This window comes from Mobula birostris, chromosome 10 (assembly GCF_030028105.1).
Source record: "Mobula birostris isolate sMobBir1 chromosome 10, sMobBir1.hap1, whole genome shotgun sequence".
In the NCBI taxonomy this organism is placed as follows: Eukaryota; Metazoa; Chordata; class Chondrichthyes; order Myliobatiformes; family Myliobatidae; genus Mobula; species Mobula birostris.
The window spans coordinates 50,482,284-50,498,127 of NC_092379.1; the positions used below are offsets into that span (position 1 = coordinate 50,482,284).

Sequence of the window (15,844 nt, forward strand, 5' to 3'; positions counted from 1 at the left end):
CCACTAGGAATAGGGTTCCCCTGGTCCTCACCTACCACCCCACCAGCCTCCGGGTCCAACATATTATTCTCCGTAACTTCCGCCACCTCCAACGGGATCCCACCACTAAGCACATCTTTCCCTCCCCCCCCCCCCCCTGCATTCCGCAGGGATCACTCCCTACGCGACTCCCTTGTCCATTCGTCCCTCCCCACTGATCTCCCTCCTGGCACTTATCCGCGTAAGCGGAACGAGTGCTACACATGCCCTTACACTTCCTCCCTTATCACCATTCAGGGCCCCAAACAGTCCTTCCAGGTGAGGCAACACTTCACCTGTGAGTCGGCTGGGGTGATATACTGCGTCCGGTGCTCCCGATGTGGCCTTTTATATATTAGCGAGACCCGACGCAGACTGGGAGACCGCTTTGCTGAACGCCTACGCTCTGTCCGCCAGAGAAAGCAGGATCTCCCAGTGGCCACACATTTTAATTCCACACCCCATTCCCATTCTGACATGCCTATCCACGGCCTCCTCTACTGTCAAGATGAAGCCACACTCAGGTTGGAGGAACAACACCTTATATTCCGTCTGGGTAGCCTCCAACCTGATGGCATGAACATCGACTTCTCTAACTTCCGCTAATGCCCCACCTCCCCCTCGTACCCCATCTGTTACTTATTTTTATACACACATTCTTTCTCTCTCTCTCCTTTTTCTCCCTCTGTCCCTCTGAATATACCCCTTGCCCATCCTCTGGGTTCCCCCCCCCCTTGCCTTTCTTCCCGGACCTCCTGTCCCATGATCCTCTCATATCCCTTTTGCCAATCACCTGTCCAGCTCTTGGCTCCATCCCTCCCCCTCCTGTCTTCTCCTATCATTTTGGATCTCCCCCTCCCCCTCCAACTTTCAAATCCCTTACTCACTCTTCCTTCAGTTAGTCCTGACAAAGGGTCTTGGCCTGAAACGTCGACTGCACCTCTTCCTAGAGATGCTGCCTGGCCTGCTGCATTCACCAGCAACTTTTATGTGTGTAATTAGAACACCAATATCGTCAGTTTTGGGGTCGTCATTAAGGTTGTGCTGGTTGGATCAGGAACTGACTGGTTGAAAGGAAGAACCTGGAGGGGAGTGTGGGTCTTTAGGCTTCTGTACCTCCTGGCCAACAGTAATTGAGAGAGGATGATGTGGCCTGGAAAGTGGGGATTTTCATCACCAATACAGTTGGGAAATTCGTGATGTGGATTGTTAATCAGAAATTTACAACAATGATGAACTGGGAAGAAAAGTTGAGATGAGCAGCGGATATGCGTTTAAACAGAAGTCAAATCAACTGAGAGATCAGAATGAGTTGCAGTAATATTCCAGCATGGGGAGCTATGAGGGAGAAGGTGTGGCTGGAGGGCTGGTCCTAGGAGTTTTCCCAGTGTGGCTCCCACTGGGCTGAATGGCTGGTCTTTGCAGCGTACATGGTCCGTATTGGGGAGACATTAAGCACTTAAGAGACAAAAGCATTTAAAATCCCACTCCAGATATAGGATGTAATTAAACATCATTTTCCCCTATCATCAAGGTCTCTCCTAGGTGATAAGAAGTTGCTGTCAGATCCTGATGTTTTTACGATCCAGTTTCTTTGGAAGTCAAGAACGAGGCATAAACCAATTGCTTACGATCGCTTTATTAAGCGTTACAAAAATGAGGGACCACAATATTGCCACAGTCAGCATGATGCTACTTCAGTTCGGGGTGTCAGAGTTCCAAGTTCAATCCCGATCTCCCCTGTAAGGAGCTTACACGTCTCCCACAGAATGTGCGGGTTTCCTCTGCGTGCCCTGGATTCCTCCCACAGTCGGTCAATTGGTCATTGTAAATTGTCCTGGGATTAGGTTATGGTTCAAGCAGTGGGTTGCTGGCATCGTGGCTCAAAGACCCAGAAGGGCAAAATCTGTGCGGAATCGCTAAATAAATAAATAAATAGCACAACGAGAGATTGAGAGTCCTGACAAGTTGCATCTCCATCTGGTATGGGAGCTGTCGAGCATCAGACCAGAAGCCCCTACAAGTGACTGTGAGAACAGCTGAGAGGATCATAGGGGTCTCCCTACCATCCATCGGGGACATTTATCAGGAGCGCTGTATACGCAGGGCCCTTAGTATTATTAAGGATCCCACCCACCCATCCAGCATCCTCTTTGACTTTCCACCATCAGGCAGGAGACTACGGTGTATAAAAACAAGAACGGTTCGGGTAAGAAACAGTTTCTTTCCCCAGGCCTTTAGGCTTCTGAACTCCCAGCCACATGGCCTTCCAAGTGTCACTGGTTAACTTGTCCATACTTTCCAATAGTTAATATTAATGTAATTGATCTGTAGATTTTATCTTTAATTTCATCAGTTATTGTGTGTTATGAGTACTACTGTGCTTTACACCCTGGTTCAAAGAAACATTCTTTCATTTCTATATACATTATATACACATATATAGTTAAATGACAATAAACTTGACTTGAAAAAAAGTGGTATAATTTTCTTATACCAGACTACTGATAGTGAGCATTCCATCTGAATTCCATTCCTTAAATTAACCAATAAGCTAGCACCTATTCAAGTAATGCAATACCCACCACTGGAACTAAAAACTTTCCAGAAAAACTGCAGTCATTAGAAAACACACTGAGCAACTCTGTACATACACAGTGGTAATTATATAATAATATAAACAACCACGCCGGCTGGTGGCATAGTGGCATCAGTGCCGGACTTCGGAGCGAAGGCTCCCGAGTTCGAACCCAGCCAGCTCCCTTGCACGCTTTCCATCCATGCTGGGTTGAGCGTCCAGTTAGCATCTCGACTTTGTAAAAAAGAAATTGCCTGCTACAGAAACCCCAACAGCAAAAAGTTGATGGCCTATGCTCTCTTGTGAGTTTAAAAGGCAATTTCCTTATTTCCTTCCTTTATAAACAGCCATAACAAGGTTAAACCACAATAAAAATAGCTATTATATAGTCCAATTCAACACCCCTGACCTGAATTCTAAATTACCCATTTAAAATTATTACATCTGAAACTTTGGAGGCAGAAGGACAGAAGTATAAAATAATCAAAAATTCATCGATTATGGGTATTCGTACGATTTTGTCAGTATTACGTAGATTATATTTGTAAACAGGTACGCTTATGTGAGTTTGAGCTGCTCTAGTAATGATTGCCCTTTTACAAGTAAAACATCAAAATTATGTTAAGGTGTATCAGGACATTCATTAAGATTGAGTAACACCAGCCTCCAAAATGTAATTGAATACAGTTAAAGAAATCCCACCCTCCGACTGATGGATTGTAGCTGTTTCTTTGTGTATATGGTCAGCCAAATCAGTTCTGTCAGGTACAGGATGTAAGTACAGCACTCCTTGCCTCGAACTGCACGTTCCTCCCCACCGAGGGTTGAGAGATCTGACGTGATGCGATTTTGAAGAGCCATTTTACACATGGCAACTACATCTGTGGCTTTCTGCAAGGGAGCAGGGATGCCATTACTTACTCTTTCTAAACCTGCAGCAATATTTTTAATCTCTTTTTTATTTCCTGTAACACCACAGCATGGGAATAAAATTAATGGAAAACAAGCTCCTTCTTTAAATGCACAAATGAATCAAGCTGGGTGGGAGCACTCAATTGTGGTAGGCATTTGGCACCAGAAATTGTTTTCTGAAATCCCATGTGTTTTTCAAACTTTTTCTTGAGCTTGTGTACTGAACTTCGGATCTCACCACCACTGGGGAAATCGGGAAGGTCTCTCTACATGTAGATCTAAGTGCCTCTTGTGGTATATTAAACCCTGACCCCAGTGTGAACTTGCTGGTGTTTTACCAGGCTGGACGACCGAGTGAAGCCCTTCCCACACTCAGAACAAGTGAAGAGCTTCACAGCCCTGTGAACTTGCTGGTGTTTGGACAGGTAACAGGAATTGCTGAACCCTTTCCCACACATGGAGCAGACGAATGGCTTCTCCCCAGTGTGAGTTTGCAGATGAGTCACCAGGTGACATGACTGGGTGAACCCCTTCCCACACTTAGAGCAGGTGAATGGCTTCTCCCCAGTGTGAACCCGCTGGTGTGTCCTCAGGTTCGACAACTGAGCAAAACCCTTCCCACACTCAGAGCAGATGAACGGTTTCTCCCCACTGTGAACTCTCTGGTGAGTCAACAGGGAAGATGGTTGAGTGAATCCCTTCCCACAGGCTAAGCAAATGAACGGTTTCTCCCCAGTGTGAACCCGCTGGTGTGTTCGCAGGTTGGACAACTGAGTGAACCCTTTCCCACACTCTGAGCAGATGAACGGTTTCTCCCCACTGTGAAGTCGCTGGTGAGTCAACAGGGAAGATGGTTGAGTGAATCCCTTCCCACAGGCTAAGCAAATGAACGGTTTCTCCCCGGTGTGAACTCGCTGGTGTGTTTGCAGGTTGGACAACTGAGTGAACCCTTTCCCACACTCTGAGCAGATGAACGGTTTCTCCCCAGTGTGAAGTCGCTGGTGTATCAGTAGGTAAGATTGTTCAGTAAATCCCTTCCCACACTCGGAGCAGGTGAACGGTTTCTCCCCGGTGTGAATCCGCTGGTGCTTTAACACTTCAGACGAACGGGTGAATCCCTTCCCACACTCGGAGCAGGTGAACGGTCTCTCCTCAGTGTGGATCCGCTGGTGATTCAGCAGGTCACATGAATGAGGGAAGCCCTTCCCACAGTCGGAGCAGGTGAACGGCTTCACCCCGCTGTGCAGCTGCTGGTGTCTCAACAGGTAACGGGAATCCGTGAATGCCTTACCACACTCGGAGCAGGTGAACGGCCTCTCCCCGGTGTGCATTCGCTGGTGGGTCGTCAGGTGAGATGACTGAGTGAATCCCTTCCCACATTCAGAGCAGATGAAAGGCCTCTCCCCCCGGTGAACACGCTGGTGTGTGAACATGTTGGATGACTGAGTGAATCCCTTCCCACACTCAGAGCAGATGTACGGTTTCTCCCCGGTGTGGACTCGCTTGTGGTTGACCAAATTTGACAACTGCGTAAACCCCTTCCCACACTCAGAGCAAGTAAATGGCTTCTCTCCCGTGTGAACTCGCCGGTGGCTCTGCAAATCAGATGAACGGCTGAACTCCTTCCCACACTCCGAGCAAGAGAACGGCTTCTCCCCGGTGTGAACTCGCTGGTGCTTCATCAGTTCCGATGACTGGGTGAACCCCTTCCCGCACTCAGAGCAGGTGAACGGTTTCTCCCCGGTGTGGATCCGCAGGTGGACCACGAAGTTGGAGCGGTAGGCGAACAGTTTTCCGCAGTCAGGGCAGGTGAACGGCTTCTCCCCGGTGTGAACCCGCTGGTGTGTGATCAGATTGCTCGATTGCTTGAAGCGTTTCCCGCAGCTGGGGCACTGATAGGGGTTCATGGCTGTGGAGTCAGGAGTGTGTGAACGGCGGGGCTGACAGAGGGGAGGTTTGTAAATCTGTTACCTCCTTCCCGGACACACTGCGGCTGAAAGTCCAACCATGGCCCACTGAACAAGGGACGCTCGGATTGCGGATGAAATCGACCCCGACACGGGACCTGGGCCCGAACCCAGTCTTGAAGAGAATTAGGACCAAGCCAGGCCCCAGCTACACGGCTACGGAGAGTGTCGATATTCCACCGTCTCCCCCCGACCACCTACCGCACCCGAACCCGGCAGAATCCTCCGCTTCCCGCCGATGCCCTGACCAGTTTGCACTGCGTCACCAGGAAGGCGCACGCGTAGCGACAGCACGGCGGCGGATGGAGCTGTTTCTAACGTACCAGGAATTATGGGTAGCTCGCCGGCCATTGATTTTACTGTTACCACTAAAAGCGTCTGGATCGGAAGAAAGTCGGTAGGAAAGGATGTGGAGGAGAGGGTGGATTAGAAAATGTTAAAAAAAAAATCAGAGGCAGGGAACAAACTGGAGACTGTAATGGGTGAAGATAAATAGCAGCTTTCTGGGAAATTGAAAACTAAGCATTGAATTGAGGATCATAGTGTCTTATAGTCCCCTGATAAAAGTAGATTTAAATAAATTAAGGAAGAGCTTGATGTATTACAGATTTTTGAACGTGGACCTGTTTCAGATATCATTTGGTTTAGGATAACTACAGATAAAAACGTTGACGCATTACCTCTTATCTTTAAGTCTTCGTGTTTTCACAGATAATAAACAATGCGAGAAAGCTTTGTGGTCAAAAATTGGGGGAAGAAGGAAAATAACAAGAAGAACAGTGAACGACAGTGGCTTTGGGTAGTAATCATAGGAATCAGAATCAGGTTTAATATCACTGGCATATCGTGAAAATTTGTTGTCTCTACAATAGCAGTACAATACAATACATTATACAGAAAAATGTACATTACAGGGAGTATATATACTTAATATACTGAAAGAGGTGGCTGAAGAGAACATGGAGGCATTAGTAATAATCTTGCAAGCACATGATAAAACAGGCCACAGTCAGCATGGTTTCCTCAAGGAAAAATCTTACCTGATAAATCTTTTGGAATTCTCTAAAGAAATAACAAGCAGGATTGACAAAGGAGAATCAGTGGATGTTGTGTTCTTGGATTTTTGTTGTGTAAGTTAAGCAAATTTTGTTGTGTACATTGGTTGATATTATGTACTTTTAACTGCTTAACAAGTTAAGAGCCATGGTATTACAGGAAAGATTCTAGTATGGATAGAACACTAGCTGATTGGTAGGAGGTAGAGTGGGAACAAAGGGAGCATTTTCTGGTTGGTGGCCGGTGACTAGTGGTGTTCTTCAAGGGTCTGTGTTGGGATTGCTTCTTTTTACGTTATGTCAATGACCTCGATAATGGAATTGATGGCCTTGTTGCAAAGTTTGTGGATGATACAAAGATAGGTGGGAGGACAGGTAGTTTAGAGGAAGTTGAGAAGCTACAGAAGGACTTTGACAGATTAGGAGAATTGGCAAAGAAGTAGCAGATGGAATACTGTGTTGGGAAGTGTATGGTAAAGCACTTTGGTCAAAGAAATAAAAGGTAGATTATTTTCTAAATTGAGAGAATATTCAAAATCACAAGGTGCAAAAGGACTTGCGCAGGATTCCCTAGAGGATAATTGGCAGGTTGAGTCGGTGGTGAGGAAGGCAAATGCAATGTTAGCATTTATTTCGAGAACTAGAATATAAAAGCAAGGATGAAATGTTCCAGCTTTATGAACCACTGGTGAGAACTCACTTGGAATATTGTGAGTAGTTTTGGGCCGCTTATCTTAGAAAAAATGTGCTGATACTGCAGAAGGTTCAAAGAAGGTCCAGGATTGAACGGCTTATCATAGCAAGAGCGTTTAATGGCTCTGGGCCTGTATTCACTGGAATTCAGAAGAATGAGGGGTGACTTCATTAAAACCTATCAAATGATGACAGGCCTTGATAGAGTGGATGTGGAGAGGATGCTTCCTGGGGTGGGAGAGTCTAGGACCAGAGGACAGCCTCGAGAAAGCAGATGAGTAATTGTTCCATCCAGGGAGTGGTGAATCTGTGGAATTTGTTGGTACAGGCAGCTGTGGGGGCCAAGTCGTTTTGTATATTTAAGGCAGAGGTTGATTAGTCAGGGCATGAAAGGATACAGGAAGAAAGCAGGAGATTGGCCCTGGTGAGATCACACCTGGAGTATTGTGTACAGTTTTGGTCTCCAAATTTGAGGAAGGACATTCTTGCTATTGAGGGAGTGCAGTGTAGGTTCACGAGGTTAATTCCCGGCATGGCGGGACTGTCATATATTGAAAGATTGGAGCGACTGGGCTTGTATACACTGGAATTTAGAAGGATGAGAGGGGATCTGATTGAAACACATAAGATTATTAAGGGATTGGACACGCTAGAGGTAGGAAACATGTTCCCGATGTTGGGAGAGTCTAGAACCAGAGGCCACAGTTTAAGAATAAGGGGTAGACCATTTAGAACGGAGTTGAGGAAAAACTTTTGCACAGAGAGAGTTGTGGATCTGTGGACTGCTCTGCCTCAGAGGCAGTGGAGGCCAATTCTCTGGATTCTTTCAAGAAGGAGTTAGATAGAGCTCTTAAGGACAGTGGAGTGAAGGGACATGGGGAGAAGGCAGGAACGGGGTACTGATTGTGGATGATCAGCCATGATCAGCGTGTGGCGGTGCTGGCTTGAAGGGCTGAATGGCCGACTCCTGCACCTATTGTCTATTGAGAGGAAAACTGGATCAGCCATGATGAAATGGCAGAGCAGACACGATGGGCCAAATGGTCTAATTCTGCTCCTATATCTTTGGGTCTTATATGATAAATAGTTAAATTAAATAAGTAGTGCAAAAATAGAAATAAAAAAGTAGTGAGGTGGTATTCATGGGTTGATGGCAGAGGGGAAGAAGCTGTTCCTGAATCACTGAGTGAGTGTCTTCAGGCTTCTGTACCTCCTCCCTGATGGTAGGAATGAGAACAAGGCTGGACCTGGGCGATAGCGTCCTTAATGATAGATGCCTCCTGTTTGAGACGTCGCTCCTTGAAGGTGTCCTGGACACTGTGGAAGCCAGTTCCCATGGTGGAGCTGAGTTTACTTATTTCAATCCTGTGCAGTAACGTGCCCCCAACCCATAACAGGTGGTGATGCAGATATTAAAATGCTCTCCACAGTACATCTGTAGAAATTTGTGTCTGGTGACAGACCAAATATCCTCAAACTCCTAATGAAATATAGCCACCATCATGCCTTGGAACATATTACAGATAATTTAGATGGGAGGAAAGTTGTAGACAGTGAACATTTAAAAGTGTCTCGTGGTGGACCAAGAACAGATAGCTCATTGGTGTAGATTAGCTTTGATGGAAAGTAATTGCCAGATAGGGTTAATTTAGTTTATATGAGTCATATCCTTTGAGTGTATGTTTTCAATCCGAGAAGCTTGGTGATCACCCAGTTGTGGGTAGGGGTAAAAAGTGGTTCAGCAGATGTGGTGGAGAACATGATTATGGCATCAGACCAAATTGTAGTAATTGTGGAGGAGAACATAGCTCTGCTTAGGCGGGGTGTCCTGTGTGTAACAAAGCTCTGCAGCTGCAGCGAGTTCTGGTGGGAACAGGCATTTCACATGCAGACGCTCTGCAGAAAGTGCAGAATCAGAATCCATGTGCCGTGAGATCTGGTGATTTCCGGGTGCAGGACATTGCAATACATAATAATAAAAATATAAATTACAGTATGTAAATATTTTAAAAATCAATTAAAAAGAGAGGAGAATTGTGACACAGTGTCCATTCAGAATTCTGATGGCACAGGGGAAAAGCTGTTCCTGAAATGTTGAGTGAGTATCTTCGGTCTCCAGTACCTCCTCCTTGATTAGGCAATGAAGAGAGGGCGAGTCCTGGGTGAAGGATGCCGCCTTTTTGAGGCATCACCTTTTGAAGGTGTCCCTCGGGGATGGGGAGGCGAGTGCCCATGAAGCAGCCGACTGAGTTTACAACTTCCTACAGCTTTTTCTGATCCTGTGCCGTGGCTGCTCCATACCAGACGGTGATGTAACCGTTAAAAAGTTCTCCATGATACTGTGCATCTGTAGACATTTGCAAGTGGGTACATTAGGCTGTATCAATATCTATTACCATTCAAATACAGTTATATTAGTGTCAGTATGTAAAGCACATGGTTTTATATTAAAGGATTTGTAGATTATTGAAAAACTAGAATTTGTTACTTTCATGACAGATGTGGTGTAAAAGTAGGACAGAAAAATAACATGATATTAAAAGCTACAGAAAACATACAGAGATGGAAGAGTTAACTCTAAAGTTATTAATGATGCTTTACAAGGAGGATTAAATAACGCTCAGACTTCACAGAAAGGTTGTTCATGGTATTTCTAATCTTACAATGAAATGCTATTAGTTTGTTAGCAATTGAAGAAATCTGATGAAAAACCTGATGTATTATGCTTACTGGAAATCCGGTTGCAATCTTGCCCAAGTTTTAAGACAGAAGATTATGTTGATATTGGTGGCTCACCAGGTAAGGGAATCAGTGAATCCCTTCCCACACTCGGAGCGGATGAAAGGCTTCTCCCCGCTGGTGTTCGATAAGGTTACACGATCGCTTGAAGCTCTTCCCGCAGTTGGGACACTGATAGGGGTTCACGGCTGTGGAGACAGGAGTTTGTGCCGCCGGGGTTGGCTGAGGGGAGGTTTGTAAATCTGTTACCTCCATCCCGAACACACTGCGACTGAAAGTCCCAATCCCCCCGCCGCGGCCTCCTGCAGCTTTACTTTGGCTCGGGAGCTGTGCCCCGGGTCGCGGATGAAGCTGACCTGAGGCTGGAGCTGGGATGGATCGGAGCCGAGCTGCAGCGACACGGCGGGACGCGTCTCCGGGACAGTCTCGATACTCGACCGTCTCCACCCGGACACGGACCCGACACTTGCCGCTGATGATCCGGAATGGCCTGACCCAGGATGCACTGCGGCACCGAGAAGGCGCATGCGCACGACAGCCCTGCGGCTGGGGATCTCATTGTCGGATCTGCAGGCGGGAGGATTCAGTTCAAAGTAAATTTACTATCAAAGTCCAGATACAACTCTGAGAGTCGTTTTCTTACGGGAAAATTCAGTAAATCCAAGTAACATAATAGAAACAATGAAAGACCGCACCCAACAGAACAGACAAACAACCAATGGGAAAAAGACAAAATAGAAAAAATAACAAGCAACTCGCTCGGTTATTATCACTTCAGTAATTGTTTTAGTGATAGTTCAGACTTCACTCTATTTTTTGTTGTTTTGTGCCCATCTGTCTTTACTGTTGTATTTATTATTACCTCTTCACTCCGTGAGCGTCAGTGAGCAAAGAATTTCATTGCAGACTGGTAAAAAAAACAATGGCCTGCCAGTGTCAGAATCAGGTTTATCATCACTGACATATTGAGGCAGCAATACAGTACAATACATAAAACACTGTAAATTACATTAAATAAACAGTGCAAGCGAGGACTAGCCAGACAGTGTTCACGATTCCTCAAGCAGTTCTGAAACCTGGTGGCAGAGGGGAAGCAGCTGTTCCTAAAATGTTGAGGGCGTGCCTTCAGTTTTGATTTCAAAATCGTAACAAATGCGAACCTTTTCTTAAAATGCCATTTCAACGCCTGTTGATGCCACCGTGCTCCATGTACGCGCCCTTTTGATTGAAATGCGAATTCAGTCCAGCTGTTGTTGGGATGAGCTAATGGTGCGATTGTCTGTTGTCACCGGAATGTTTCCTCATTGTCATTCAGTTCCAGAATCAGCAGGTTCTCCGAGCAGTAGTTTGGGTCTGTTCTACAAGGAGGGGATGATCTTATTTATAAATATGACATGCAACTGGTGGTGAAGGGTGGTTGCTACGTTACAGAATGGGTGTTGAGATGTCCTCACTAGTGGGACCTCCAAAGGAGAGGACATAATCAGAATCATTTTTTTTATTATCACTGACGTGTCCGGCTACAACCTGGACTCTTTTGAGTTGTTGGTGGAGAGGAGGTCACTTCGCAAACTGTTTATTGTCCATGATGGACATCCTCTTTCGAACAGACCCATCCAGCTCCGCTGGTTATTCAGGAGAACACACGATGAGGAGAGGGAGAGGGAGAGGGAGAGGGAGAGGGAGAGGGAGAGGGAGAGGGAGAGGGAGAGGGAGAGGGAGAGGGAGAGGGAGAGAGAGAGAGAGAGAGAGAGAGAGAGAGAGAGAGAGAGAGAGAGAGAGAGAGAGAGAGAGAGAGAGAGAGAGAGAGAAATTGAAATTGCCTTTAAACTCACGAGAGAGAGCATAGGCCATCAACTTTTTGCTGTTGATGCTTTAGGAGGTGAGTTGCTAACTCGATGCTAGCTGGACGGAAAGCGTGCAAGGGAGCCGTCTGGATTCAAACTCGGGACCTTCCGCCCCAGAGTCCACTGTTGATGCCACTGGCTGGCTAGCATAGTACAATAGTCTCTGCTTATTTATTTTGCACATTGGTAAATTATTATTCTGTTCTTTATCATTTATTAAGTCTGCACACTGCCAAGTGTGTTTTTATATATTGCTGCTGTGTTGAAAGAATTTCCCACTCGGTATCGATAAAGTATTTATTATTATTACATGGTGAAATGCGTTGTTTTGTGCCAGCAGTACTGTGCAATATATACCCCTGCTCCTCTTGTGCAATCTCCTGGCAACACCATTTCTTCTCCCATAGCAGTTAGGGTATTGCCCTTTCAGTACCAGTTTTTGTTCTCACGTGCTTTAATGTAAGAAGTTGTTGTCATAACCTTCAAGCCCAGTTATTTCCATAATGCTGTGTCAAGGAGAGTTGGCACTGTAATGTGTTATACACACTGCTTGTCAATATGTCAACTCTTGTTGCTAACTTGTGTTTAATGCCTCATCGAGATCAATGCTATGATCCCCTGTCACTTCCTCTTACTGATGTATGACAGTAAGCTCGTTGTTTGTCTATGTTGGCAATACAAGTTGCTGTAGAAGTATCTAGTCATGGTCATGCACTCGGAATGATTATATCCACCCCACCCCTGTACTGATCCCTCTCGAGCTCCTCATCCTGATTCACTGAGCAGACACCCAATGGGTCCTCAATCTTCACTGAGGCTTTACTCCAATCACAGCCGTAACTGTCTTACACTAATCCTGTGTTATGCATTCCCCAGAACTTCGTGTCAAGTTGTCCTGTCATTCAGTGTTGGAAGTGGCAAACTGACAAACGTTTGGAAATTCACCACATTGTCTCCTGACTCCAGAGGTTAGAGAAAAATATGCTGGAGAGAGATATAAATCTTCCTAAAGTTTGTCAAAGACAAAATCGAGATTATTGTCATCTGCCCAAGTGCATGTACAGCGGTATGCAAAATTTTGGGCACCCCTGGTCAAAATTTCTGTTACTGTGAATAGCTAAGCGAGTAAAAGATGAACTGATTTCCAAAAGGCATAAAGTTAAAGATGACACATTTCTTTAACATTTTAAGCAAGAAAACTTTTTTTATTTCCATCTTTTACAGTTTCAAAATAACAAAAAAGGAAAAGGGCCTGAAGCAAAAGTTTGGGCACCCTGCATGGTCAGTACTTAGTAACACCCCCTTTGGCAAGTATCACAGCTTGTAAATGCTTTCTGTAGCCAGCTAAGCGTCTTTCAATTCTTGTTTGGGGGATTATCACCCAGTCTTCCTTGCAAAAGGCTTCCAGTTCTGTGAGATTCTTGGGCTGTCTTGCATGCACTGCTCGTTTGACGTCTATCCACAGATTCTCGATGAGGTTTAGGTCGGGGGACTGTGAGGACCATGGCAAAACCTTCAGCTTGCACCTCTTGAGGTAGTCCATTGTGGATTTTGAGGAGTGTTTAGGTTCATTATCCTGTTGTAGAAGCCAAAAAGTTCAATTCAAAAGGTTCAAAGGAACACCTAAACAAGCCTGATGCATTTTGGAAACAAGTCCTGGGGACCGATGAAGTTAAAATAGAACTTTTTGGCTACAATGAGCGAAGGTATGTTTGGAGAAAAAAAGGTGCAGAATTTCATGAAAAGAACCTCTCTCCAATTGTTAAGCACGGGGGTGGATCGATCATGCTTTGGGCTTGTGTTGCAGCCAGTGGCACCGGGAGCATTTACTGGTAGGGGGAAGAATGAATTCAATTAAATACCAGCAAATTCTGGAAGCAAACATCACACCGTCTGTAAAAAAGCCAAAGATGAAAAGAGGATGGCTTCTACAACAAGATAATAATCTTAAACACTACTCAAAATCCACAATGGACTACCTCAAGAGGCGCAAGCTGAAGGTTTTGCCATGGCCCTCACAGTCCCCTGACCTAAACATCATCGAGAATCTGTGGATAGACCTCAAAAGAGCAGTGCATGCACGACGACCCAAGAATCTCACAGAAATAGAAGCCTTTTGCAAGGAAAATTGGGCAAAAATCCCCCAAACAAGAATTGAAAGACTCTCAGCTGGCTACAGAAAGCGTTTACAAGCTGTGATACTTGCCAAAGGGGGTGTTACTAAGTACTGACCATGCAGGGTGCCCAAACTTCTGCTTCTGGCCCTTTTCCTTTTCAGTCATTTCGAAAATGTAAAAGATGGAAATAAAAAAGTTTTCTTGCTTAAAATGTTAAAGAAATGTGTCATCTTTAACCTTATGCCTTTTGGAAATCAGTTCATCTTTTACTCGCTTAGCTATTCACAGTAACAGAAATTTTGACCAGGGGTGCCCAGACTTTTGTGTGCCACTGTATGCATGGGTGCAATGAAAATCTTGCAGCAGCATTGCAGGCTCAAGAATCAGATAAGCAGCATTCAGAAGAAATAACATTTTTACAAGAAACCACACAATTAGAATATAGTAAATTTTAGTGCAAAGTAATTATACAGTCCAGTCTGACAGCCACTTTCTATATCGTGTGGAATGCTGGCACTTCAAACCGTGTGCAGCAACACGTGATTTAATCCCAGCGGATCACAGGGCAATTTACAATCACCAGTTAATCTATCAGCCAGTACGATTTTGGAAAGTGGGAAGAAACTGGAGCAAGCAGAGGAAATCACGTGGTCACAGGGAGAAAACACAAACTCCTTACAGACTGGGGCAGGAAATGACCCGGGGTCACTGGGACTGTAAAGCATTGTGCTAGCCACTACACCACCATGCCAGATTACTGTATTACTTCCGGAGATTCAAAGAAGAGAATCTTGTCATATCAGAGCCTCAGTTATGGAAATATAAAAGGGTATTCACATGTTTATGTCAGTGTTAGGTAGACTATCTTTGAAAATAGGTACACTAATGTGAGTTTGAGCTGCTCTACCATCAGCAACCATTTTAGCTTACTTGCAGTGACTTGTGTGTATTCACCTCCTTTCACATCTGAATTAGTAATTAACAACGTTTGTTAACGACCTTCTCATTGAGCTCCCAGTGGTTCCTTATGGGAATCTCAGCAGGAATCAGAGTCTTTGATCACTCCAAGCAGCAGAAACCTGTTGGGAAGCAGACAGCACATCTTGGGTTAATTTCACAAAATAGTTAATTAAACTCTCTGCCATAATATGTATATCAGCTTCTCTGAGGTCGAGAGCTCCTGGCAGTGACGTGGGTCACCCTGTTACCACCTCCAATGGCCTTTATCTTGTTTGGGGTAGCTCTGATGTGACACAAGATGACAGGAAGAGCCGTAGGCCATGGTACAACCTTCCTCATGATACTCACTCAGTCCTTGTTGATGATCCCATTCATTCATTCGGCTTGTCCTGATGACTCTGGATGATGGAATGAATATAGGTATTATGACATTAGCAGTCATCCTGTTGCGATTTTTGTATAAAGTGTTTCGACCCGGAAGAAAAGAGTATTGACACTCGTTGAAGCAGGCCACCGAGAAAGGGGAAATGCTTGATTAAGGCTCTGAAATGGTATCATTGCATAAATTGGTGGAAATGTTGTTTTTAAAACATTATTACAATATTCTAAAGCAGCTTATGAAATTATGGTGTTGTCGTTCAATGACAAAAGGGAGGGAATGTGAAAAAATATTCGACACTTTGAGATTTTTATGTATTTAATCTTGCAACGTGACAAACTGGAATCTGTATAATCCCAGAGTGTTTTGTTCTGTGCTACATGTGTATGCAGTAGGAGGCATGTAAAGTTCTGATCATTCTTCAATGTGTAACTAAGGGGAGATCGGTGGCCTTGATTAAAACAACACCTTATATTCTGTCTGGGTAGCTTCCAACCTGATGGCATGAACATCGACTTCTCTAACTTCCGCTAATGCCCCACCTCCCCCTCGTACCCCATCTGTTACTTATTTTTATAC

At 45.0% G+C, this 15,844-nt stretch overlaps 1 protein-coding gene across 3 annotated transcripts in view; it reads right to left on the reverse strand.

The window, feature by feature from the left end:
• The window catches only part of LOC140204029 (uncharacterized), a 62,741-nt gene that overhangs the window by 34,432 nt on the left and 12,465 nt on the right, over positions 1-15,844 (reverse strand). The window contains exons 1-2 of one of the 3 annotated variants that reach the window (XM_072270277.1): positions 3,857-5,721; positions 954-960 (exon numbers count right to left, since the gene is read on the reverse strand). In XM_072270277.1, coding sequence (XP_072126378.1) covers positions 954-960; positions 3,857-5,415 — 1,566 coding nt within the window. In that variant the 5' untranslated portion in view covers positions 5,416-5,721. Of the gene's footprint in view, positions 1-953; positions 961-1,683; positions 5,722-15,844 lie in introns of those variants that run through there. The other 2 variants (XM_072270276.1, XM_072270271.1) reach the window with 2 other exon arrangements.